This window comes from Polypterus senegalus, chromosome 2, assembly GCF_016835505.1.
Source record: "Polypterus senegalus isolate Bchr_013 chromosome 2, ASM1683550v1, whole genome shotgun sequence".
Classification (NCBI taxonomy): domain Eukaryota; kingdom Metazoa; phylum Chordata; class Cladistia; order Polypteriformes; family Polypteridae; genus Polypterus; species Polypterus senegalus.
Genome location: NC_053155.1, coordinates 171,569,415 through 171,596,482, shown reverse-complemented (window position 1 = coordinate 171,596,482; position 27,068 = coordinate 171,569,415). Strand labels below are relative to the sequence as shown.

General features: G+C 36.8%; 1 protein-coding gene across 1 annotated transcript; it reads left to right on the top strand.

Moving 5' to 3' along the window:
* Positions 1–6,592: 6,592 nt before the first annotated feature.
* Positions 6,593–26,185, top strand: guca1d (guanylate cyclase activator 1d). The gene is made up of 4 exons (XM_039744950.1): positions 6,593–6,787; positions 19,005–19,158; positions 20,012–20,095; positions 25,962–26,185. The coding sequence occupies exons 1-4, from the start codon at positions 6,593–6,595 to the stop codon at positions 26,090–26,092; spliced, it is 564 nt and encodes a 187-aa protein (XP_039600884.1). The 3' UTR covers positions 26,093–26,185.
* The last annotated feature ends 883 nt before the right edge of the window (positions 26,186–27,068 follow it).

Genomic DNA, 27,068 nt, shown 5'->3' with positions numbered 1-27,068 from the left:
ATGGTCACAATGAAGAGAAAGAACTTCTGATAAAATGGTGCCAGGGCAAAAATCTCTCCTTTAATGTCAGCTAAACCAAAGAGAAGGTCAGAGACGTCCAAAAGCAAGAGGCAGACCACACATACATCTACAATGGAAAGTGCTCCTGTGGAGGGTCAGAACCTTTAATTTTTTGGAATCACCATTACTGACAATTTGAAATAGGCAAAATAAGATTTCAAACATAGACAAGAAGGCTCACCGGCACTTTTACTTACAAAGATATTTGAGAAAAGCATTGATGTAATCTATGCTCACCAAGTTTGGAGTGTGCATGGCAGAGTTCATACTCACTGCCTGCATAACATCCTAATATGGCAACTGGTTATCCAAGGACAACAAAGGACTGTAAAGGTTTAGAAACATGGCACAGAATATTATTGGGACACTGTTGCTTTCTGTGTAGGACATGTGTAGGACATGCTGTTTGAGGATGACAATCTATGCTATTAAAGACTTCAGCCATCCTGTGCAAGTACTTTTCTCAAATCTCCATTTTGGCAAACAGTTTAAGACCATTAGCACTCGCACAACTATATTAAGGCATGGTTTTTATCAACAGGATATATACAGTAGCTACTCAACAGTCACTCATAATGGTAAGTGCACAAGTGTTTCTTGTATCATTTTGTGTTGTATTTATTGTACATTGTGGGTATCACACTTACTATCCCTAGCCTTTGTGGGATGTGCTGGTAAGTACTTCATTCTAATAAGCACATTTCACAATAAATTTGAATGTGAACTCTCAAGACAGTATTTTAGGAGCCACTGAAATGACACCAGAGTCTTCTAGGCATAATGTCTAATGGCTGAAAGAACAAGCAGGTAGTTAATGCTTTTACCTCACATTTCTAGGAGTCCTAATTCATGTCCTGGGTAAGTGATTGCACATCTTCCTGTGTCAACAGGATGTGTATTTTTCTCTGTGCACCCCAGTTTGATGTTCACATACATGACTGTTAGGCAAACTGATGACTCCAAATTGGTCCAATATGTATCAGTGTGGGTGTATATGGTGTGCCATGCAGTGAACTAGTGCTTCATCCTGGGTTGGCACTATCTGCATAACACTTAACTGCAATGTAACTTAGAAGATGGATGGATGGATGGAATGCTATGACTGCATCACATATTACAGAACATATGCCCATTTTGGTTTGTTTTTGCCTCTTTTCATGTGGTTTCAGGTAGTAATAGGAAGGCAAGTTTATTACACCTTTCACCTTTTTCCTATATTTCACCTTTCAGAACACACTGCCTTATTTCTAAGCATCTTTATACTATTTGTACAGTACATATTTATATATAGGTGTTGTGTAAATTTAAAGCACAGAATATATCTCAAGTGCTCAAAAAAGTAACATGAAACAAAGCACTATCCATTCTCTAAACCCACTTTAACCTGACCATGGTCATGGGGAAGCTGGAGCCCATCTCAGCAAGCATACATCACAAGGAGGAACAATCCCTAGACATGATGCCATCCCATCACAGTGTGAACACATATACAACACGCACACATTAGGACAAATGTAACATTACTAATCCACCTAACCTGCCTGTTTTTAGACTATGGGTGGAAAATATAGCACCTATAGGAACACACATTTACACAAAGAGAACCCAGGACATGAACCCAGGTCTCCTTACTGCAAGGCAGCAGTGCTACTGCACTGTGCCAGTTTTGTAGTAGATATTGCTGCAAATAAGAGAGATACAGATGCTCCAATCTACAACATCTGAGCATAACATTCAAATGAAGAGTAAGAAGCTGCATCAGTAAGTTAGCAGAGCTGCCCACAGCACCATCATGCTTCTCCACTACCGATATATTTATTTACCTTATAACTAACTTTTGGGGCAGCATGGTGGCACAGTGGTAGCACTGCTGCCTCACAGTAAGGAGACCTGGGTACCCTTCCCTGGTTCTCTCCCCTTCCCTGGTTCTCCCTGCGTGGAGTTTCCTCTGGGTACTCTGGTTTCCTCCCACAGTCCAAAGACGTGCAGGTTAGGTGCATTGGTGATCCTAAATTGTCTCTAGTGCGTGCTTGGTGTGTGTGTGTGTTTGTGTGTGCCCTGCCCAGGGTTTGTTTCCTGCCTTGCGCCCTGTGCTGGCTGGGATTGGCTCCATTAGACCCCCTTGACCCTGTAGTTAGGATATAGCAGGTTGGATAATGGATGGATAGCAAACTTTTTCAGTGTATGTGTCATTAAAACTAAGATGTCTTTTCGTAATTCTGCAATTACTGTTATAAATAATTAGTCATTTCTATTGTACATTTTAGATAGCAAAAATTAAAGATTTAATTCAAAGATGATACTAAATGCCAGGTGAATTCTTGCAAATAAATATAGTGAGAAGACAAGCAAAACAACGCCTTCTATTGGCTAACTTAAAAGATTACAATATGCAAGCTTTTGAGGCAACTCAGGCAAGATGTAATTACATCATTACATTGCATATTGTAATCTTTTTAGTTAGCCAGTAAAAGGTGTCATTTTGCTTGACTTCTCATTACATCCATAATGGCTAACACGGTACAACACCCTAGAACTGCAAATAAATATATAATATAAATCCAACTTCTGAGTATCATTTTTATTATGGGTATATAAAGTACATCTGGCACAGCTGTGCAGTTTTTAGCATTGCTGCCTCAGACGTCTAAGCCTAGCCCAGGCTCAGTCTATATAGAATGTAAATATTTTCAACAAATTTAAAAGGGTTTCTCTTCCAAAGATGTATGTATTAGTTTAATTGGCTCAGTTTGTGTGTGTGTGTGTGTGTGTGTGTGTGTATTTTCAGTTATTCACTGGTGTTGCATTCAGGGCTGATTTGTGCTTCAACCCATTGCTACTTTGATAGGCTCCAACCTGTATAACACTAAACTGTACAAGATTGGTGTCCTATGAGTGAACCTTAAACTATAGAAACTATCAAAACAATCTCTTTAAATGAACAACTTGTGTTCATTTAACATTTTTAAAAATGATATTTAGAGTACTTTATGTACATTAAAAATTACACCTTATATTAAATGACATAGTTCTAATTTAGTTTTGCTTGGCAGCTTTGACTTTTTTGGTTACATTTTTTTAAGGTTAGTCCTTGCTAATAAGGAGCGACTTTCCCTTTAAATAATACAGATCACAGCTTATCGTGGCTGTGTCTTTGCTCTCATAACTGTTGACCTGAAAAGACTTTACTTCTTTGGAATGACATAAGCCACATTGACACGCTCCTCTCTAAGTATGGCCCAGAACTGCTTCTCTATTTAAAGATTCCTTAAATAAAAACACTGTTTTGCTGAGGTCACAGAAGATGAACAGACTTTAATGGTTTGTTTAAAAAAATAGCAAGCCAAGTAAAAACTAGTTTTAAATCCCAACATTACTGACAAATATGAGAAAAGAAATCTAGCAAAATTACTTACACACTTATCTGCTCCATGTTAGCAATTTAAACAATACATTTAACCAAAGTGAATCTATTGATGTTATTGCAGTCAATATTATAGGTTAGGTTTCGAAATGCCACTGTAGTTTGTTCAGATTAAACATTTTTTTTCCAGTACTGTGCAGTCTTACTGCAATTAACAATTAGTCCATCCAGTTTTACCCCTTTAACAAAATGCAAAGCTACTTAAGCAATGTCTGGTACAAAACAAGCGGTCAGCTCTATCAAAAATAAAAACTTTAGGTTACATACTGTGAGTTGTTCCAAGTTAATCCGTACAATAAAAAATTAAAATATTAAGTCATTTTAGAATATATAATCTGCAGTACGTCTTATTTTTCCAATTCAGTGTAAGAATGTAATTTTCAGTGAAAGAGGTCTCTTGTTATGGTAGCAGACTGGCTATTGGGAGATTTTCAGAGACAGATAGGGCCAGCATTCTTCAGGGAGTATACGCAGTCCATATTTCAAAAGATGAACCCAACAATTTAACTGGAGATCCTCTCTCTACAAGTGCTGGGTTGGGAGCAGTACAACACAATTATATAATCTGTGCCCTATGAGTTATTACAAAACAAATACTAAAATAGTAATGGGAGGCTGACAGTAGGTCAAGCAAATTCACCCAGACAAATTAATAACAGCATGGAGTTTCTACTGGGAACATATGGGCCTCTGCTTCATATTATAAAGATTAGGAAGAGGAACAGATCCCAAGTTTGCCTTGCCCTTTAGCTCTGGATTAAACTCAACAGTGCAGGGACACTAAGGGTTACCAGAGGGATCTCTTTGACTTACCGAATGGAGAAGTTTAAAGGGTACTATCTATCAGTGACCCCATTAACTTGGAGATTGTAGGTGTGTTTGGAAAAGGAAGAAAGTGCAGCTACAGTATGAAGAGAAAGAGAAAACTGGAAGTCCATGGTGTGTTAGAAGACTGTTTATATGGAGGCATGTAGAAATGTTTCCTAGCTTTTTCAATGCCCTGAGTAGAATGACCATTTGAGGATGAAACATTGTCATCTTTGTGTAAACTGGGAAGTGGAACCCCCAAGCCATTGACCCCTAAGAAGTTATATAGCTCATTTAAATTAAGAAATGGACCTGGAGGGAAGCCACTTTGACTGACTTACTAGAACATTAACCCGTGTAGCCAGGACGAGTAGGTTATCTAGGATTTCATTTGACTCTGTACATTTGACATTTTTGTGTTGTCCTTGTGATTATCTCTCTCTTGTGTGTTTTGTTCAATAAGCCAACTATTTTTGGTAGACATTTATATTTTTGGCACTCTACCTTTCAGATCATGACCTCTCCATCATAATATGAAAGTACCAGATAATCTATATATACAATTTATATTTCAAAATAACTTTTTACCAGTTATTGACACTTTAGGTAGCTTATATTTAGTTTTTTGTCTGCCAAACTTATTAATGGTTAAAACACTTGATAAAGTGACCAAAGCATACAATAGTCTTTTATTACAGTGGAAAACAAGCCAGTCTTATCTCTCTTCCAATACAACTCGGAGTCCTGCCACGTGCAAAAGTTTGCTGACGACACTGCTATTGTGGGCTGCATCAGGAGTGGGCAGGAAGAGGAGTATAGGAACCTAATCAAGGAATTTGTTAAATGGTGCGAATCAAACCACTTACACCTGAACACCAGCAAAACCAAGGAGCTGGTGGTGGATTTTAGGAGACCCAGGCCCCTCCTGGACCCCGTGGTTATCAGAGGTGACTGTGTGCAGAGGGTGCAGACCTATAAGTGTGCTGGAGTTCAGCTGGATGATAAATTGGACTGGGGTGCCGATATTGATGTTCTGTGCAAGAGAGGACAGAGCCAACTATACTTCCTTAGAGGGCTTTCATCCTTCAACATCTGCAATAAGATGCTGCAGATGTTCTATCAGACGGTTGTGGCGAGTGCCTTCTACTACGCTGTGGTGTGCTGGGAAGGCAGCATAAAGAAGAGGGACACCTCACGCCTGGCCAAACTGGTGAGGAAAGCAAGCTCTATTGTAGGCATGGAGCTGGACAGTTTGACATCTGTTGCAGAGTGACGGGCGCTGAACAGGCTCCTGTCAATAATGGAGAATCCACTGCATCCACTGAACAGCATCATCTCCAGACAGAGGAGCAGCTTCATTGACAGACTACTGTCACTGCCACTGACAGACCAAGGAGATTGTTCCTCCCCCACACTATGTGACTGTTCAATTCCATTAAACATTAACACTATACAAGATTATAGACTGTTATACCTGCCTCACACTCTCCACCTTGCATTTTTTAACTTGCGCTGTGCTTTTATTGCTCTTTAATTAATATTGTTTTTTATCAGTATGCTGCTGCTGGAGTATGTGAACTTCCCTTGGGGATTAATAATGTATCTATCTATCTATCTATCTATCTATCTATCTATCTATCTATCTATCTATCTATCTATCTATCTATTCCTCTTTGGTAGACAAAAGGGCCACATTGGTGAGCTTATCTAACTTATTGTATATTGGCAGACAAGAAATGTTTTCACCTTATTTAGTACTTGCAATTATATTTTATGCTAACATATTTACAACCCATTTTACAAAGATTCTATCATCTATATATATTACTTATTAAAAAATAAGAAAACACAATTGAAAATCATCCTGTGGTTTGATTCTGTTTTTTTGCAGCAAACACTTTACTTTTTTTAAGCTAGTTTATCTTCGACATTCTTTTGTTTAATGAAGGATGCTATTTATTTCTGAGATCTTAACAGAATTGTATCATTCAGGGAGCTATATAATAAAACGGCTGCCACCCAAGTGCAAAATTACATACCATGTGTGATCCGTTGCTTGCATAAACAGCTAAAAAAAGGTGACAATAAATGCTTAGTTCCAGCAAGAAGTTAAAACCTTTCCATTGATTATCCCATTAAAAGGCTATTTTTATTCTAACGCTTTAGCAGCAACCCATAAGAGGTTTACAAATGTTTTGTGCTTGATCAGTTTTGAGCTTAATCAGTCCAGAGCAGCACTCAGGGGGAAGCAGTTAACATCTGATTCTTCAGTGAGAGGCTGAGTCGGGAGCTGATTGACTAATGGGTATCAACGGGTCTTCAGTGATGGATATTGACTCAGTGGATATCCACCACTGGTACAATAAGTTTATGAGGGAATCTCCATCTGGCCTACTAACATTGTATGAACTAAAAGCCATTCTTGGGCTTCAGGGTATGAATGATGAAGCAAATGGATATATTGAACAAGTATTTGCAACGTTTGACATGAATCAGGTAAGAGATTATTTTTGCTGTTTAGTTAATTAGGCAATGGATAGAAGAGCAAAAACAAATTAAAATGACTGGCTCTTAATTCTCAAGCTGAAGGGACTTTTAATTATTTCTCCTTAATTCAAGTGAGATGTTTTACATATAATATTACAATTTAAAGTCCTATAAAAATACAGTGTGTATATCCAGTATAGCACAAAAACTATTAATGGTATACCATTCCAATAGGAAACATTCAGCAATGTAAATTTAATTTCTAAATGTATATAAAATAAAACTGGACTATCAATGTAGTCTAACATGATATGCACAATGTACTACACATGTTCCAGATCACACAGTGCATATCATCCAGTTTTGGGTAGTGATCAAAACATCTAGATTGCAGATACAAGAAGCAGAAATGAGCTTCCTTTAAAGAATGTCTGGGCTCAGCCTTAGAGTTAGGATGAGAAGCACTGCTTCTCTGCATTAAAAGGAGCCAGCTGAGGTCGTTCAGACATCTGATTAAGATGTCTCCAGGATGCCTCCCTGGGGAGGTGTTTTGGGCATGTCCAACTGGGAAGAGACCCTGACAAATATCCAGGACACAGTGGAAAGATTATATCCCCCAGCTAGCACCTTGCTATCCCACCAGAGGAACTGGAGGAGATGGTGAGGTAAAGGGACTTTACGTGATCTTTTCTCAGACTGCTGCCCTCGCAACCCAGACATGGATAAGTGTCAGAAAATGGATAGATAAATGGATGATTGGAATATCATCTATTTGTCTACTGAACCTACTAAACACAGTTGTGGGGGCCACAGCCTATCCTGTCAGAATTGCAGGGCACTCACTTGTACAGGGCTAATTCAGAGTAATAAGGTAACTACAAGTTCATCATCTTTGCAATTTGGGAGGAAACTGAAGCATCAGAACTAAACTAAAGCAAGCCTGGGTGTCCTACCTACAGCTATGTTGCACCTAAGCTGATCAGATAATATCCAACAACTCCTAAGGCCCTGTAACATAGGCAAAAAAACAATCATTTTACTGAATAATGCAAGGACTGAGATTTTTCCAAAACCTCTTAATGATATAGCTGACTATTAAGAGTGCTCTACAAAGAATAACTGACATGCCTTTTTTAAATAATGAGCATTTTGGTTTGATGATTTTGATTTTATAAATATGACTCTAGTGTTGCGTGTACATCATTGGGAGGCTATACCACTGAAAAATGATAATTTACAAAATATTAATTGCTTTTTCTTTTATTTTTTGGAGTGGTATAAATGAACATTGCAAAGCAAATTATCAATCTTTTATGTCAGCTCATTTTATCATTTAAGGCAACTGAAATTTTTATTATGCTAAATATACAGTTATGTTTTATGAAATAGTTCAATAAAATCCTAAACAGCCAAATTACCTTTATCGAATAAATTCGCTGAACATTTGAAAATACAGTCTTAAACGTCACAAATCTAAACTTACAGCACAAAAGTACACTGAATTGAAACTAGAATGTTTTTATGTCCATAAACGTTTATACCACTAAAACAAAAAAGTTGATAAAGCAATCAATGGAAACATTTATGGAAGCTGTGCTAATGTACAGATATACTTCAATAAGGTGAAAGATCTGTCAATATCCGTTCCTGCAAAAAATAAAATGACTGTGCTTAATCAATGTGAAATTAATGAGAAATCTAGATGTTAACTACTTTTTAAAATAAATCTATCAGAGTACAGTATGAGGTAATTAATTTAGAACTAAGGTGAAATTATACAATTATTTACTGTAAATGATTAAACGACACAAATTTATTATATAAACCACACTTTAGCTGGCAATCATGCTAAAATCCAAGTCCTGTGTCACATAACTGTTTACTATGCTTAACAGTTATGAAATTATTTAGCGGTTATTTATTGATAAGACTGCTTTAGGAAAAGACAAAATTTAAAGTCTGTATATTGAATATTGTTACTGTGCCATTATAATGCACACACAGAATTAATGAGGACTTCCTAAAATACTGCATTTTCCTAAATTTATGTATACTCCAGAGAGGAGCTGGTCTTCCAAAACAAGCTCCCCTCCTTAACTGCTTCCATGGGCCTTCTCAAGACTTAGCTTCTTCCATGCATCTTCATTTCAAGTGTCAGCCTTTCCCCCAAGACAAATTCCTACCTTTCAGTAATCAAATAATTAATTACAAATGAAAATTAGAAATTAAGTGTTAGACATTCCTAATCAAAGGGCATTTTTTTATGATGCCAAGATAGGCCCTAGTCCACCTTTTCTGGTTTAGGAAAGTTAACACAGAAACAAGACAGCAGTAAAATAACAGAATTGGTTGAGGTGTGTTGAGGTCTTGTAATATTTTAAAATATTAAATAAAAATAAGAATAGAGTGTGGCCACCGGGGGTCACCAGCTCCACAAACCCAACACAGGCAGACGCCAGGCACAAGTTCAGCACCACACAGGCTTTTATTCAGGTATGGGAAACTCTTTCCCTCTGTTTCCACCTGCACAACACAGTACAGCAAAGTACCAACAGATAAATACACACATCAATTTCTTTTCTTCTTCTCTCTGTCTCTCTCTTTTTGTAGTCTGCCTCCACTCCTCCTAGCAAGCTTAGTCTTCTCCCTCCTGACTCTGACTCCTGGAGGAGTGGTAGTGGGCTCCTTCTACCCCGGACCTGTGAGTACTTCCGGTGGTCTGTTAGCATGATGCAGAAGCACTTCTGGGTCAGGCAGAAGCCCAACAAAGTAGGGCTCCACAGTCCCTGCAGCACCTCCTGGTGGCACCCATGGAACCCAACAAGGCTGTACCAAACTCCAACTCTCATGGAGCCCCGTTGAAGTCTGAGGCACCGCTGCAACCTAGAAGGGCCTACAACTACCTCTCTGTGGGAGATAATGCCCTATATGTGTTTTCTCCCCTTGTCCTTCCATAATACAGGCATCCAGGCAAGTAAGGGCCCCAGCCATCCGCCACAAGTGATATTCAAAAACTTGATGCATAGATGGATTGATTAAGTTAAATGGGGGTATTATCCAAAACTAGAAATCATTGCACGAAGAGACACTATTCCAAAAGTTTTGGTTGTTGAATATTTCCAGCAGTGTCATTCTTCACATAACAGCAGAAGAAAGAGTTAAACAGTTTAAATGACATGTTAAGTACTGAACAAGTACAATTCTGTAAGAAATTCCTCCATTAATGCTTAAGGAGGTTACAGCAGAGACTCAAATAGCTTGGAAAGTATCAGGATTTTATGCCTCTGAAATTAAATTTAGTTGACTCTTTATTCCTTTTCAAAATTTGAAAGTGAATTCAGTGGTCTTTATATTGGCCCTGAGGAACTACGTATGTGTTCTTACTGTTTTTACTGCACCCTATGCTCACAGGACAGTCTCTAGCCCTTCTAACTTTAAACCAGAGCCCTTGCAATAGTTCCACAAAGACAGAAATAGAAACCGAATGAGGAGCTGCAAAATAAAATTGCAATATTTATATTTTATAATTCACTACTCAGTGATAAGGTTCTCACTGGTATAACACTGATAAAATCCATCCATCCATTATCCAACCTGCTATATCCTAACCACAGGGTCACGGGAGTCTGCTGGAGCCAATCCCAGCCAACACAGGGCGCAAGGCAGGGAATAAATCCTGGGCAGGGTGCCAGCCCACTACAGGGCGCACACACACACACACACCCACACACCAAGCACACACTAGGGACAATTTAGGATCGCCAATGCACCTAACCTGCATGTCTTTGGACTGTGGGAGGAAACCGGAGCACCCAGAGGAAACCCACGCAGACACGGGGAGAACATGCAAACTCCACGCAGGGAGGACCCGGGAAGTGAACCCGGGTCTCCTAACTGTGAGGCAGCAGCGCCTCCCACTGCACCCACACTGATAAAATGAATTCTGAAATTACTTTCTTTACTTTATAGTTGAAGCCACAAAATTATAATTTGCATGGGACTGAATTTGGTGAATCACATATAAATAATACATTAGAAATTAATACACCCTTTGAGGTGCGGTGAGGGGAATTACACTTTTTTTGTTTAAGAACACCATTTTTCCAATTTTTTTAGAAACTGATAAATAATATACTTTTTAGAATTATAAAAAAAAGTCTTTTTTTCCTGAAAAATAAATGAACTAACAACATTCAGCTTTTCTGCAGTAATGGATGGTAATTAAGCCTTGAAAGTTGATGCAAACCATTCCTACAGATGTCCCAACTTTGGTAATTACTTGCAAACCCCCTGTCTGTATAAAAACAGTGTTGGAACAAACTGTGTCAGACAACATTCCTCTGTATATTGCTATCACAAAGGAGTTTAAAAGGCAATTAGAAGAGGAAGACATGCAGACAGACCATTTAACATTTAAAAGTGCAAATGTTTCCTTTAAAGAAATTGCAATGAGTACAATTTCTTTCGTCATCAAAAGGAATTGGACACTACAAGTAACTCTAACAAGAAAAGGTCTAGTAAACCCAAAGTCAACAAGCTTCTAAAAGTCAACAGCTTATATACTGTATATGTAGTGGTTACTTTGTCTTGAAATCACATTGTGATCTGTCCCATTTTGGGCATTTACACGGTGGTAATTGCAATAAAAATGTCTTTATCTTTGGTGGCTAGGTTATTTGTGTGTCAGATCTGTGTCTGAACTACACAGATGAGGAACAAGCCCTAGCCAGTACTACGGCTGAAGCCCATATGAGTTCAAATATTTTTAACTCAACCAAAGGGCAAATGTCTTATAAATATGTGTGTGTTTTTTTACTGTTAATACAAAGAAACATTTCTTTATTCTTTAGTAAGTTACTTAAGAGGCAATATTGTTACTTTGCAACTATAATATTTAAATTTAAATTAAAATAGTGGTTTCCAACCTTTTCTATGCCCCACACACTGGAAAATGTTTGCTTTATGTTTGCATTCCCTGTCACATTTTAAGATGAAGATGTCAATTTTTTAATTTTTGAACCACAAATTCAAGTCATACAGTACTGTGGGTGAACAAATTGAACTAAAAAAATAAGCTTTTAACTTAATGCATATAAATTTAAATAGAAATTGAGCAATTTACCTTTATAAATCTGACAAATCCTATAAATATGCCCCCCATGATGCCTGGACACTCAATTGATGATCTGTGTATTCTGGTATCCCATAAATCATAAAAAACTGTGAAGAAATGCCACACTGTCAACAGTGGATAAAACACTTCAATGAAATGAGCTTTGTTCCCCGATAACGCCTGCACTGCAGTTAATAATAATAAGAATAAGAAAAATAATAAGAATAAGAACAATAATAGGCCACAGTTAAAATTGCCTTGCGACTGCCAGCAGGAGAGATGGACTGGGGGTAAGCACCAGGTGCTGTATTTAGTTCAGTCCCCCTTGTCTCCCCTGGCAAAAATGTCAATCAATCCTCAAAATCAGTGATATTTCACAATCAAGCTTTACATAGAAATCAATACTAGACCTCACCCTTCTCTGTGGATCATTTCCAAGGCTAAAATTGCATTGTATTGAAAAAAAAAAGTTATTTGCCTTTATGAATGCTCCACCCGCAGCAAGGAACCTGCAAGAACATTTCTGCAGTTCATATAGAACAGGAGCACTAATTAATAAATGGCCCACAAATGATGGCACACTGCAAGACACTGTTTCCCCATGATAAAGTTGGACAGCATACCTCACTCAACTTTGGTGAATTGCAACGCAGCCTTTCTCTTTGTCGCACCCCCTTCTGGTGCACGCATCTCAAGTGGATCTCCTGCATTTCTTAAAACATTCATATTTTTTATAGAATGTTTCTTACTAATAAAATTTGGAATTGTCAAATTGCTTTGCTGCATGGCCCTGCAGTGGGTGGGCTGGCGCCCTGCCCGGGGATTTGTTCCTGCCTTGCGCCCTGTGTTGGCTGGGACTGGCTCCAGCAGATCCCTGTAACCCTGTGTTAGGATATAGTGGGTTGGATAATGACTGACTGACTATTGACTTTGCTGGATGTATGCAGGATTACCTCCTGCTATGAAGAAGGGCATAAATCAGTGGATCACACTGTCATGGCCTTAACACACATTATTAATTCTTTAAGATGCAGTATAGAGATTGAAAAGTACATCTGTGGAGTTGGAGCTTCTGGGCATGTTTTCTTTCAAATTTTCAACAACAATTCGAGAACAACTCTGTCAAATGCCGTGATCCCAGCACCACCTGTATTTTTGGGAATCAATCTATTAAAAATAGACTTCCAAATTAATATAAATCGAATAAATAAGAAAGTTAAGCACACAAACAGAAAACAGGCAAAAGCTATTTTCTTAATGACAAAAAATTCAAAATCATTAATTAAAGGACAATTAATACATAAAATTAAATCAACTTTCAGTGAACTCCAAATAACTCCTTAAATTAAAACATAAATAAACACACAGAACAAAGACAGGAATCTACCAGACCATAAACTCAATATCAGAGAGAGAGACTAAAGTGGACTTAATAATGATGGTGACCAATATTAAACTTAATCTTAAATTCAAAGCTAGAATAAATGTCACCTAATGTAAAATAAGCTTAAACTTAAAATACTAAACTAACTGACAAATTTATGGCTGAAAACAAGAAAACTAATTAGCATTACCTGGAAGCAGTTTTCTCCCTTTTATTTCCAAAGGACCACCTTCTGTGTAATTGATAAGTTGTTAAAACAAATTACATTTATCTTGCAGGAACAAAGGAAAGAGACTAAAGCAACAAAAACAGCTTGAAAGGTCACACGTGACTGCCTTTACAACATGTAAAAGCAAAATGAAATAATATAGAGAACACAAGGTAGACTCTAAGCAGAGAAAAATATCAGAGGGGTTGAGCCATGAGTGGAATCCAGGACAAACCATAGCCAAAGCAATCTCACCACTTGATTGTTCCCCATCTCACTCAAAATAAATGATGGCAAACCTACATTCTCAGGCATGTCAAAAACAAGTGCAGTCTACTCTGCATAAAGCAACAAAAACCAAATCCATGTGTATTCACCATTTTGGATTTCCACAAAAGAGTACATTCTGAATGTAGACATTTGCTTATTTCTACTTTATGAAAGTTCATGTAATAACAGAAATGTGAAAGCTCAACAACTCAATAAAAAAGAAATGTGAATGAATGTCCCACATCTGTTGTAAAAATATTTTGAAAAGTGCCTTGAGGAACATTGTCTATGGAGCTGTGTGTTTAAAGCTGGAAGTGATATACAGTAAACCCTCGTTTATCGCGGTTAATCCATTCCAGACTTTGCCAAGATTAATGAATTTCTGCAAAGTAGGATTCTTTATTTATAAATTGAATATTTTCGCAGTTAGAGCATAGAAAACCTGTTTACAACTTTCTAAATATATTTTCTAACATTATTAGAGCCCTGTAGACATGAAATAACACCCTTTAGTCAAATTTTAAACTGTGCTCTATGACAAGACAGAGATGACAGTTTCATCTCACAATTAAAAGAATGCAAACATATCTTCCTCTTCAAAGGAGTGCGCGTCAAGAGCAGAGAATGTCAGAGAGAGAAAAGCAAACAATCCAAAATCAATAGGGCTGTTTGGGCTTCTAAGTATGCGATGCACTGCCAGGCAAAACAGTTGCAAGGAAGGCAGCATTTTTTAAAGGAGCATCCGTATACTCTAGGCCAGTGTGCGAACATCCCCTCTGTCAGAGAGAGAGAGAAAGACAGAGACAAGCAAACAATCAAAAATCAATACGTGCTGTTTGGGCTTTCAAGTATGCAAGGCACTGCACGGGAAGCATATCGTATATCATTGAAGAGTTTTATTTAATATGTAATACATGCTCTGATTGGGTAGCTTCTCAGCCATCCGCCAATAGTGTCCCTTGTATGAAATCAACTGGGCAAACAAACTGAGGAAGCATGTACCATAAATTAAAAGACCCATTGTCTGCAGAAATCCGCAAACCAGCAAAAAAACTGTGATATATATTTAGATATGCTTACATTTAAAATCCGTGATAGAGTAAAGCCGAGAAATTCGAATCGCGATATAGCGAGGGATCACTGTACTTGGCTACATGACTGATCTCCAGCTTGGTTTTTAGTTGCATACATTGTATCCAATAACAGAAAACGTTACTGAATTCATTCGTTCTATATTGAGAAATATAAAAGTTGGAAATGCTGTATTTATAACTACTTCCACATTTTTAGTCTCAACATTTCCTTAGAGATTTCTTTCCGACAGCCACCTGCTAAAATATCAAACCACAAGCTCTATTCCCTACAGAATGCAGCCCTTCCTATCAAAGACAGTATTCAAATTGTCCAGTCTGCGCTCAAGTTTGTTAATGGTATTGACAGTTTAATAGAGTCCTTGCTATTCAATGTACTCAATGCTTTTCATTGATTACATCTCAAAAACATATATAACTGTTTTTCATAAGCAGTACTGGACACTTAAAATTGTAGGAGTATACAAACTCTACATGCAGCTTGAGACTGCATCATTTGTGATCTGCCAATTAGGAAATCCAGGTAAGATGACAAAATCACCATGATGCAAATTTCAAACAGTGTAGCTCCATAAAGCTATTGCTCATGCAACAGTTTTCACTAAATTTACAAATAATGACCTCCCCAGATTTGCTTATTATACTGTACAAGTTGAGTTCCTGACCAACAACATTGACACTGTATACAAGAATGATTAAATGGTCTAGTAAAAAAAATCTGGGCTAGTTTTACATCCCCACAGCAATTCTGTTTAGCCACCAGAATTTTATAAGGCGTTGTTAAATTCTTCTAAAAACATTTTAATGGAACAGTACTGTAGTTAACTACTAATAAAGGGAAAACAGCTGTAAGTGACCTTTTTATGACTTTGAAAAAGATTCCTGCAAAACAGTTATAGGAAATAAAATGGTACTGACTAGTCAGGCATAACATTCTGCTATCAACAAAGAAATATTTGGTGATTTCATCCTGCAGGTTGCATGCATTTCAATACCCTTGCCATCTATGAAGATAAGCACTTTATTTTATTTCTAGTTCTAATTAGTTTATCCCAGAACTATACCAATTAAACAATTAAGTATATAGCTCTTATATACCCAATTAAAGCAATTTGGTTTAGTGTTTCAGATAACTATGAAATTATTAAAAGGTGAAAAGATTACAGTCAGTGTATCCAAGAAACTCTTATTACTTTAATTCTATCAAGAGGCCAATCTAAGCCTCCAGTGCAATTGTTGCCCAGTAATGAACTCTTTCTCCAGTACTGTTCAGGTCACCACCTGTTCACTTTGTGAAGGATTAGAAAGTCAAGATAGCTTAATAATGTTTAAGTCATTCCTTACCTCTGGGCTTTGGATGACCTATGACATAATTGGGATTATTGTTTAAATTAGGAAACTCACTTTTTATCAGTCATCCAGGTTGTCACTTGTTACATGCCAGGACTAACACTTCTTTGTCCAGACAACATATTTTCTGCAGTAGATACCTGAAAGACAGTAAGAATTTACTTATGTACATAAAGAGTGCAATCTCCTCCAGAAACTGAGGAACTTTTTTATTTTATTTTTGTATTTCAGTGTGAAACTTAAAATGTGTCATTAGAATGCATTTGCTTTGGAGAGTGTTTGCATAGTATGAACACAAACATAATGGGGAAAAATGTATTTTATTACTTACATTTCAAAAAAACTAAATTAATTTTATTAGGAGGAATTCAAACATTTTTTAGAACTAAACATTCAGAACTATTTCCAGTTTTTAGGGTATTTCAGTATGTCTGACTGATTTCACTGCTGCAGGTCAGGTTGGGGAGCATGCACTGGTACAGCGCATTGTCGCACCCATCAAATGACAAAACATCCAGACCAGTCCACCCATCAGAAATTGCCATATCTCTACCACAGTCCAGGCGGTCCTCAGCAATGAAGATCCAGTGAGCTGGATCACCCTTGGGGAATGGCTGTAGTGCTGTAATTGATGCTCCCTCACAATGCAGGCAATGTGCTGATGCAACTCAAAGTCAAACCACTGGTACCCAAGGATTCTCCTAAGAGACAGAGTACTGAAGAAGTCCAGTCCTCATCTCAGGTCACTAGATAGCATCCGTGTCTCACAACCATATAGCAAAACTGGAAGCACCAGGACTCTAAAGACTTGAACCTTCATCCTTTTGCATCGATATCAGGAGTGGCACAAAACACTTTCCAGAGACCTCATAACCACCCATGCTCTCCCAGTCTGTCTACTGACTTCATAGGAAGAGTAACCAGAGACATGAATGTCACTGCTGAGGTAAGTAAACTTCTCAACAAGGTCAACACTCACTGCACAGACATGCAAACTGCTAATGGCTGTGCCCAAGAGGTCACTAAAGGCCTGGATCTTGGTTTTTGTCCAGGACACTTGCAAGCCCATACACTCAGACTCCTAACTCAGTCTCTCGAGAGCCCCGATCAGAGCCTCTATTGACTCCGTGAAGATCACAGCATCGTCGGCAGAGTCAAGATCAGTGAATCTTTCTTCACCAATAGATACCCCACAGCTACTAGACCCCACGACCCTGCCCACCACCCAGTCCATGCAAGCACTGAATAGAGTAGGAACAAAAACACACCCCTGACGAACCCCAGAATCAACTGGGAAAAACGCAGAGGGTCTGCTTCCACTGTCCACAGCACTCAGAATACCGGTGTATGGGCCGGCCAAGTTATCCAGCAACTTCAGAGGGTCCTGTGATCTTACACAGGGCAGCTCGATCAACTGAGTCAAAAGCTTTACAAAAATCGACAAGGGCTGCAAAGAAACTTTGCCAATATTTGCATTTGCACTACATGAGAACCTTCAGTGCCAGAATGCGGTCGATGGTAGACTTCTTTGGTGTAAAACCAGAGTGTTCAGGTCGCTGGTAGGTGAGCAAGTGATCACGGATCCTATTAAGGATGACCCTAGCAATGACCTTACCCGGCACTGAGAGCAGTGTTATCTCTCTATAGTTGCCAGCTGCACTTGAGTCCTAATTTGGGATCCTGAGGTGGTTTGTTGTGTGGTGGGTGTGGCAACACACTGTATCAGTGCATGCTCCCAACCCCTCTCTCTCTCTGACTTCATGTTAACTCTTTTATTTTTTGGTGGGTTGTCTAGATGACTAGGGGAATCAGTATCTTAAGTGATTTGAATTAGATATATTACTATTTTTTTTTACAATTTTCTTTTTTTTTTTTTTACTGATCAGCTATGTATGGATATAAAAAAAATCCTTGAAGTCATCTTCTAGGCCACACTGCTTCCCTTAAGTAAAATCACCCCCTCTATTAAAAGGGTTGTAGCTCACCTGTATATGTTACAAAGTTGCTGTGTATGATACAAATTTAATGGTGTGATAATTCTAAATAAAAATATACCTACAATAACATTAAAACATTAAGATTAAAACAGATAGCCAAGCACCCTGAGTACTTAAAATACAATACATGGGTGAAAATGTGGGGGAGTGATGATCATAATTTAGTATGAGCATAAATGTACCATGAATCGTGTGGCTATCCTTAAATGTAGTAGAACTGTAATAAATGGATGCAAACTGTTTTTTTATTTAACTTATCTAAGGCAAGCTTTATTTTTTATCTTTATAAAATTGATTATCCATGAAAGTTGTTAGGATGTTTCCTGCCAAAGGAATTGGGGATATATGTTTGAAAGCCCTGTTATATTTTTGAGTTCTTTCAAAAACAGAGACAAAATAATAGTATTATTAAAACACAACAGTTTTATTCAATTTTCCAGTAATCTACTACACAAATGGGAAGATATTAAGTTGGGCCTTATTATTTTTGTCAAACACTATTGTTAGCAAAGTCAAGCTTGGCTGTCAGCAAACAGGAAACAAAAAAATAAATTCGTACAAGGTAACAGTAACCTTCATATGTCACAAAAATATGATTTTGATTTATGTTTTCTATAAACAGTACATAGTGGTGATGAATTTTAGTTGGGATGCCATGCTGTTTTAATTGTTAATCTCTTTGTATTGTAAAAAGTGTTATTTTTCCTGATCTTGTAAGTCAACCTAGTTAAAGGAAACAACCAAAATACAATATTAATGACATTGTCTCTAGAATGCATGATTTTGTGGTTAACTGTAGTGTTTTCTTTTCAGGATGGATTTATAGACTTTGTGGAGTATGTTGCTGCTCTCAGTTTAATTTTAAAAGGCAAAATTGATCAGAAGTTAAAGTGGTATTTTAAATTGTATGATGTTGATGGAAATGGCAAAATCGACAGAGATGAATTATTAAGCATTTTTAAGGCAAGTATTATTGTTTTTTTTACATGCTTTAGATTTGTTTATCTGAACTATTTTTTTAGCTTAACTCTAAAAATACAAAAAAGTAACAAATGTAATATTTTATATTTAAAGTTAAGAGTCTATGTGACTGTCGAAATTACAACAATGTATAGTCTGCGGTGGGAAGGACAAATTTACCCAAAGTACATGAAATCTTATGAAATCTAAGAGTGAGGACATCATGAGGGACAGTGGTTAGTTAAAGTTGTTGTCTCCCAATCCCCAGGTCTATGGGTTCAAATAACAACCTGGTTATTGAATGAATTCCAGATACTATCCTTGAGTTCTCTTTGTTATACATTTTTTTTTTTTTTGTCATCCTGAAGTCTTAAATGTAATGATTGTTTGGGAACTTTATTCAGTGTGAGTGGATGTATTCTGCAATGATAATGAAGTTAAAATGTTACAGAAGTCATGTGAATACTGTATAGCAAAAACTGCCATGCAATACACCCAGTGATAGGACCCCTGGAGTAAAAGTCAAGTGAAACGAAGAGGCTACAGGGTGGAGCCTGGGCCTTTTCCAAAAAGGCACAAATTTGTCCTGTGATATATTAGAATCCAGTCCATGGTTAGATTGTTTCAGTATAGGACAGCATATGTGGTGAGATAAAGTGGCTTGAAAGGTGGATGACTTGATGTATTGCGGTCATGTACATTTAATTAAAACTCAATAAAGAAAAATAAAGATGTACTGCTACTAGTCATTTGCTTCTTCTGCTTTGGATTTTGATATATTGATTACTGTTATCACTGGCATATTCAACCTCTTTGATTGTATAATGATTAGATTTCATATTCCTTCCCATTGCAGGCAGTACAAGCTATCAACCGTCAAACAGATATGTCTCCTGAAGAGATCACAAACTTAGTTTTTGAAAAAATTGATGTAAATGGTGATGGTAAGATTACTTTTTTGTTACAACCTTCTGTTTTCTTGTAACTTAAAAAGATTTTAGTTGTTTAGGTATTGAAATGAAAAAAATGTATTTATTTTATTCACAGAATCTTGAAGGCACCTAAATAAGGAATTATAGTTTGATGAAGTATAAGAAACCTTTGTCACCTGGTCTTACTATAATCTCTTTGTATTTATGAGCTGTTGATTATTATTATTATTATAATTATTATTATAATTTAAAGGACAAATTGAAAAGCTAATGACCTTGCAAGATCAGATGGCAAAGGCTTGTCCATAAAACTACAGTTAAAATAAATAAATAAATAAATAAAAGGCCGGTCAAAAACAGGCAAGAGCATAAGTGAAGGCATTCAGACTTTACTTCAGTGTCTATGGAAGTAAAGATGCTGGCAAGCATTCCTGATGATAGCCATGATATGTTGTGCCCAAAACACTGCCTTCCTGGCTAAACTGTTGTAATTTTTATTATCATTACACATTTTCAACACATATTTATCAAAGGCAACCTCCAAGTTCAGGATGCATTGCATCTATTTACAGGTACTATTGAAGTTGGAGCGCAAGTAGGCAAATTGCTTTGCTCAGAGTCAAACAGTGAAGGAGACACAGGAATTGAACCAATAACCGTGTGGTTTAATTTACAATTGCTTAGCCATTAAGACAATACTGCATGTCACCCTTCTCTTCCTGATGAGAATGACCAGTAGTTTTAAAGTCCATCTGGAGTTCTTGTTCATGAATCAATGTGATTATAGTGTCACCAACAGGTATTCCACTTTAAAGACATGTCTCGAGTATTGTAACAAGTACTATCTGCTTCTGCCATTGTAAAGCACAGCCACAGTAACTCCCACCTGAAAGTTAGTTCTCCTACTTGTCCTTTTATTCTCTCCTTATTGCAGTGTTTTTATTTTTCCATACACAAAGGTGCCAGGATTACTCAGACTTCTCCTGATTGCAATAGTTTTAGGTTATTCCAGATCCCAGCATTCCAAGTCTTAGCTATGCCAACACAGACTATGCTCCCACTTAGATAAATCATTGGAATCTGAGCATTCTCTTTCCCACTCTCTCTCTCTCTCTCTCTCTCTCTCTCTCTCTCTCTCTCTCTCTCTTACTGAAGTTTTTAATCCCTCTCTGGGTTAGATTTTACTTAGATACTCAGTATGTTTGTTACTGATAATATGGAGCAATAACAAAATAATCTTTTTTGAAGCTGAAATCAATGTCTTTTTTATAGCTTGATTTGAGCAAAAGAAATGATTAATTAACAATTGTATTTCTTTGGTGTATTTGATGAATTCAGATTTTAACCATTATCACGTTTTGGGATATATGTTAATAGTTCTTGTTGTAGCTCAGTATTTTTCACAAATATAGCTTGGATTTTAATCAGTTTTTAACTGAATAAACGGAGACTGGAAGAAATTTTGTGGTTTTTGTCAGTACCCAGTGTTAGGAGCATATGAAATCCATCCACAGTATGTCTAGGTTGGAATCTGTCAATTCTAAATGAGAGTATGAGTGAATGATATTACTACATGGAGGCTCACATTGTAGTAGTATTACTGGACTTTTTTATTTATTCTTTTACATTTATTTAGCGCTTTGACTTTGAAGGCTCACAATTGTATTTTTATGTTGGTAAAGTGGTCTATGCTGAGGCCTCACAGCTCTGAGGACCTGAGTTTAATTCCTGGCCCATATTCTATGATCTTTTGGCACATTTTTTTTAATTTGGCTTCTCCAAATCACTCCAGAAAACTCGCAAGTGCGCATGATCATGGCTTGCAGTGGACTAGCATCCTGTCCAAGTTTGCATTCAATGCTGTTACTGTAGATTGCAGTTCAGTAGTACCCAGGAATGGAGAAACTGGTTTATAAAATGGAATGTTGAATGGATAAATAATCATCAGTTCTAGAATTAAAAACAAACTTCTCAGTTTTAAAAGTAAATCATTTCAATCACTTAGACAACATTTTTTTTCAAACCAGTTTCATCTTGCCATAAGATGATCACTGGAATCTGTAGTTCTTTCTAATTTTTATTTTACAAAAATTAAACTCAGGTTTTCTTTATTTACTTAATGCTCTACTAACGATTATGTTCAGTTTGACATTTTGATGATGACTAAAAGGTGATTTTAATAAATGCAAATAATTTCAGCATAAGTTCATCAATGAAATATCAAATGCTGGTCCTTGAAAACATCATTTGCACCAAGCCCATGTAGCTCAGTTATTCAAGCTAAATTAATTAATTTTATAGAAAATTTAATCATGGCCTGTCAAAAAGCATGTGTTACACATTTAAAATGTTCAAGTCAGTGTTCAGTGGCATACAGCTCTACACAGACAGAAACCAGGCTTGAGATTCAAACCCAGTGTCCTGCAACTGAGAGGCTGATACAACAACCATTCTGCCTCCATCCCTTCTGACATTTCAAATAAGTGTTTACATTTTTTGTCAATACAACCATTACTCTTTAAACAATTTCATTATATTATTTTCAAAGCAAAAATAAAAACATGTTATTAATTGTTGAATTAGTTTGCCATCTAAATCTATTCTTTCATTTGATGGGTGCCTCAGATCTCATAGAACAATGAATAGAATAAATGGTATATTATTCATGTGCAATATTCCTTGTACAGAAATGATTGAGAAATATATTTAATCTATTTTCACTTGACTAAAAAAGATAAATTTTAGCTAGATTTTTGTGAAACAAACATTTTCAAATATTTATTTTATATTATTATTGGTATTACTGGCTAGTAATCTAGAGCAGTGGTTAAGGGTTTGCACCTAGGACTTCCAACTGTGTTTATAGGTTCAAATCCTGCTACTGACACTGAGCCATACTCACTTCACTTACCTGTGCTCTAATAGGAAAAACAAAAGAAACATAATCAGTTATACAGTGTAAGCTACCTTGGATAAAGGCGTCAGATAAGTAGTAATAATATTATTATGTCACTGGAGCTGCTTACTCTTGAAAATGCTACATACAATGGCGTATGAGCAAAACATTCCTAACTTCATTAGATCAATTCCTGCTTTTTCTACTGACTTGGCTTTTGTTGATAGACATTTCAAAACACATTTTAAAGTGTATTCTTTTAAATTGAAATGGGAAATTAGTAATATCATTTGGGTATATATTATTATCATTATTTGGTATTTATGATTTTTTTTCTTATGATTATCATTTTATATTTATGATTTTCATTTGTTTTTGTCATTCACTCAAGTACAGTATTTCTTTATGTGTTTTTCATCACTTGTATGTAGTCCCGCTTTGCAGCTCTGCGATCAAAGTGCAGTTGATGGGGGTTAATAGAAGAAATGATAACTAAGATGAGAGTCAGTATGCATTAAAGAGTGCTGGTAGTCAACTTCACTAAACTTTCTCCTTCCATTTCACAACATTGTCACATCTCTTTTTTCCTGTCCAGGGGTCTCATTTATAAAACTTTGCATAGATTCAAGCATGAAAATATGCACAGGGCAAAAATTGAAATGAAGATACATACTCCAAAAAAATCATATTTATAAAACCCAGCATAGACACATTTCTGTGCAATTTACCATTTATAAATCACAATCACCTTATAGGTGCCACAGTGGCACAGTAGTTGTGTTGATACCTTGCAGTAAGGAGACGAGGGTTCACATTCTAGGTCCTCCTTGTGTGGAGTTTGCATGTTCTCCCCATGTCTGCATGGGTTTCCTATGGGTGCACTGCTTCCCTCCCATCATTTCAAATTGGCTTCTTGAACATGACAATGAGTTCACTGTACTAAAATGGCCCCCACAGTCACCAGATCTCAACCCAATAGAGCATCTTTGGGATGTGGTGGAACGGGAGCTTCGTGCCCTGGATGTGCATCCCACAAATCTCCATCAACTGCAAGATGTTATCTTATCAATATGGGCCAACATTTCTAAAGAATGCTTTCAGCACCTTGTTGAGTAAAAAACCACGTAGAATTAAGGCAGTTCTGAAGGCGAAAGGGGGTCAAACACCGTATTAGTATGGTGTTCCTAATAATCCTTTAGGTGAGTGTATATGTACATGAATGTGCCTCAAACATCGCTCTGAAATGTCCAGGTATGGAACATGGTAATAAATCTCATACATATGCAATCATAATGCTGCTGAACTTCATTAGCTGGCAGAGCAGCCTCTCACCTGATGCACTGAGACACCTCCACCTGCATTGAAGAATATACGACTGCTCCACAACTGAGAGTGCAAGATCATGCAGAGCATTATATGCATTCTTTGGGGACAGGGAAGGTATGAGGTGCCAGCATTTAAGTGGGTATCCACTTCATGGTGGATCACAGTGCACATGTAATAATGTGATTGCTGTTACAATTAATATTACAGGCCAATTCTCATCAAAAAGTACTGGTGAATTTTCAGATTTTCTATCTTACAGTAGAGAAACATTCTGTATTACATCAATGACTGAATAAATCACTCCTTCAGATTTAAATTTAGTGAGGTTATTTAAACATGTACATATTTCTCAGCTTGTATATATTACACATCCACTAGCCACTACTAACAGTAAATTAAATCCCAGGTACAAGTTTTTGTTTCAGGCATGCCCGGGATGTTGTTGTCACCTTAGCTATCCAACAGGTACTTTTTTCATATATTTTATATTTAAGAAATAGGCATGCACAATTACCTATAGACCCTACATAAAAAACAACTAACAGCAGTACATCAATGTTTATAATTAGTATGGCACTTGAGCTGAATGCTGGTGAATATAAAAGCTATTCCTACTATCACAAGCCTATTTCGGCTCGGTTTTTAGATACATGGTGTAAAATGCTATTAGAAAATACGTATGTATTTTTTGTTCTCGACTAACACAAGCAATTATTTTTTATTACCAATATTATTTATAAAATGTCTCATACTCATACAAAAAATACTTGATAAACAAAGACATGATCTCTCATCTTTAATGAAATCTTCTTCATCTTCTTTTGGCTGCTCCCGTTAGGGGTTGCCACAGTGGATTGTCTTGTTCCATATCTTCCCGTCCTCTACATCTTGCTCTGTCACACCCTTCACCTGCATGTCCTCTCTCACCACATCCATCAATCTTCTCTTAGGCCTTCCTCTTTTTCTCTTGCCTGGCAGTTCTGTCCTTAACATCCTTCTCCCAATATACCTAGCATCTCTCCTCTGCACATGTCTAAACCAACGCAATCTCGCCTCTCTGACTTTGCCTCCCAAGAGTCCAACCTGAGCTGACCTTCTAATGTACTCATTTCTAATCCTGTCCATCCTCATCAATGCAAATCCTACCCTCTTTAACTCTCCATTTCTCAGGCATCCTCTCACTTTCCAAGATTCCATTAAACAATCTGGTTAAAAACTCCACTGCCATCTCTCCTAAACACCTCCATGCTTCCACAGGTATGTCATCTGGACCAACGGCCTTTCCATTCTGTATTCTCTTAATAGCTGTGCTTACTTCCTCCTTGCTAATCCGTTGCACTTCCTAATTCACTATTTCCACATCATCCAACCTTCTCGCTCTCTCATTCTCTTCATTCATCAGCCTCTCAAAGTACTCTTTCCATCTTCTTTTTTATAGCCTGGCCAGGTTTGATTTTTGAAGTCCTAAGTGGTCTACAGAAAAAAATTACAAATTCTATTTGGTGTTGCAGTGATGTCCATCTATTTTTATATAATGGAAAGGGGGATCTCTTTTTATTTATACTCAGTAAAAAACTGACACTAGTCACTGCTTTCAGATTGTCTTTTTTGGTGTGGGCAAAAATAAGCAACACATATTGTCTTTTATTTCCCCAGGTGAGCTGACATTAGAAGAATTCATCGAAGGGACACAACAAAGTGATACTGTCATGGACATTGTGACAAAAAGCCTAGATCTTTCAAATGTTCTCAAAGTGATCAAAAATGGAAGAAGAAACAGCATTTAAGGAATTTGTATTTTAAAACTACTTTTTTGGTACTTTTACAGGTGGAGGTGTGGGTTAGGGATGAGCATGGGGCTAACTACCAAAAAATGGGTGATCATCTCAGGGATTCACTATTGTGAATAAAATGCCTTACTTGCTTCTGGTTAATTTATTGTAAAATGCACAACCTGTGTTTTAAGCTTTGACTTTGTTTAAAAATTCCTGATTAAGAAAGTGCTCTGAAATTTAACTGATATGTATCTAGGTAAACAAATACACGGTAGTAAGTAAACTACTGCAAAAATACAAATAAACAAGATTCATCTTAGGCAAAAATAGAGATCATTTAGTACCAAGTCACAAACTATTGAAGAATGCAGATATTGATAGCATGACTCATTGGACAGGTGACAATTTACAGCACTGCTAGTAAACAAAGGCCTATTTATAGATGTATTTTTTTATTTTTATTTTTTTAAATCCTGATGAGTATGCACACTACATGTGCTCATACAAATTGTGCAAAAGTATATAAACTTAACTTATATTTTAAACTTGAATGACCTCTTTTGCCCATCCTGGCATTTCCTGTAATGATCAAATTTTAAACTACTGTAATTACTGACTAATTACAATTAAAAAAAACTCTTTGTAAATCTGCATACATTTTGAACCATTTAACCTGTTTCATAAATCAGCACCTTAGTTTTTCTAATATATCCCAAAAGTGTAACCGTTTCACTTCAGTGTCAACAGGCACAACAGTCTAGACTCCAAGGGAAATATATAAATATTCATTATTTCCATGATTATTTTGTGCATTTTCTATTTAATGTAAAAGACCTTAGTGTAAAACAACTTAACATATTTTCACAAATAGTGGTATCTGAAGTTATTATCTTGCTTGTGTTTAGTATTTCTCTTATCTACTTATGGTCATTGTTTTAAATTTTAAGCTTGTTATGTGCACTTCTTGGCTTTTTATCGCAGATGTTAA

Excerpts from the sequence above, each read along its gene's own strand:
- guca1d (XM_039744950.1), top strand. The coding sequence starts at position 6,593 with ATGGGTATCAACGGGTCTTCAGTGATGGATATTGACTCAGTGGATATC. Across the intron at positions 19,159-20,011 it reads ATTAAGCATTTTTAAGGCAA|TACAAGCTATCAACCGTCAA; the intron begins GTATTATTGTTT and ends CATTGCAGGCAG. Across the intron at positions 20,096-25,961 it reads AATTGATGTAAATGGTGATG|GTGAGCTGACATTAGAAGAA; the intron begins GTAAGATTACTT and ends TTATTTCCCCAG.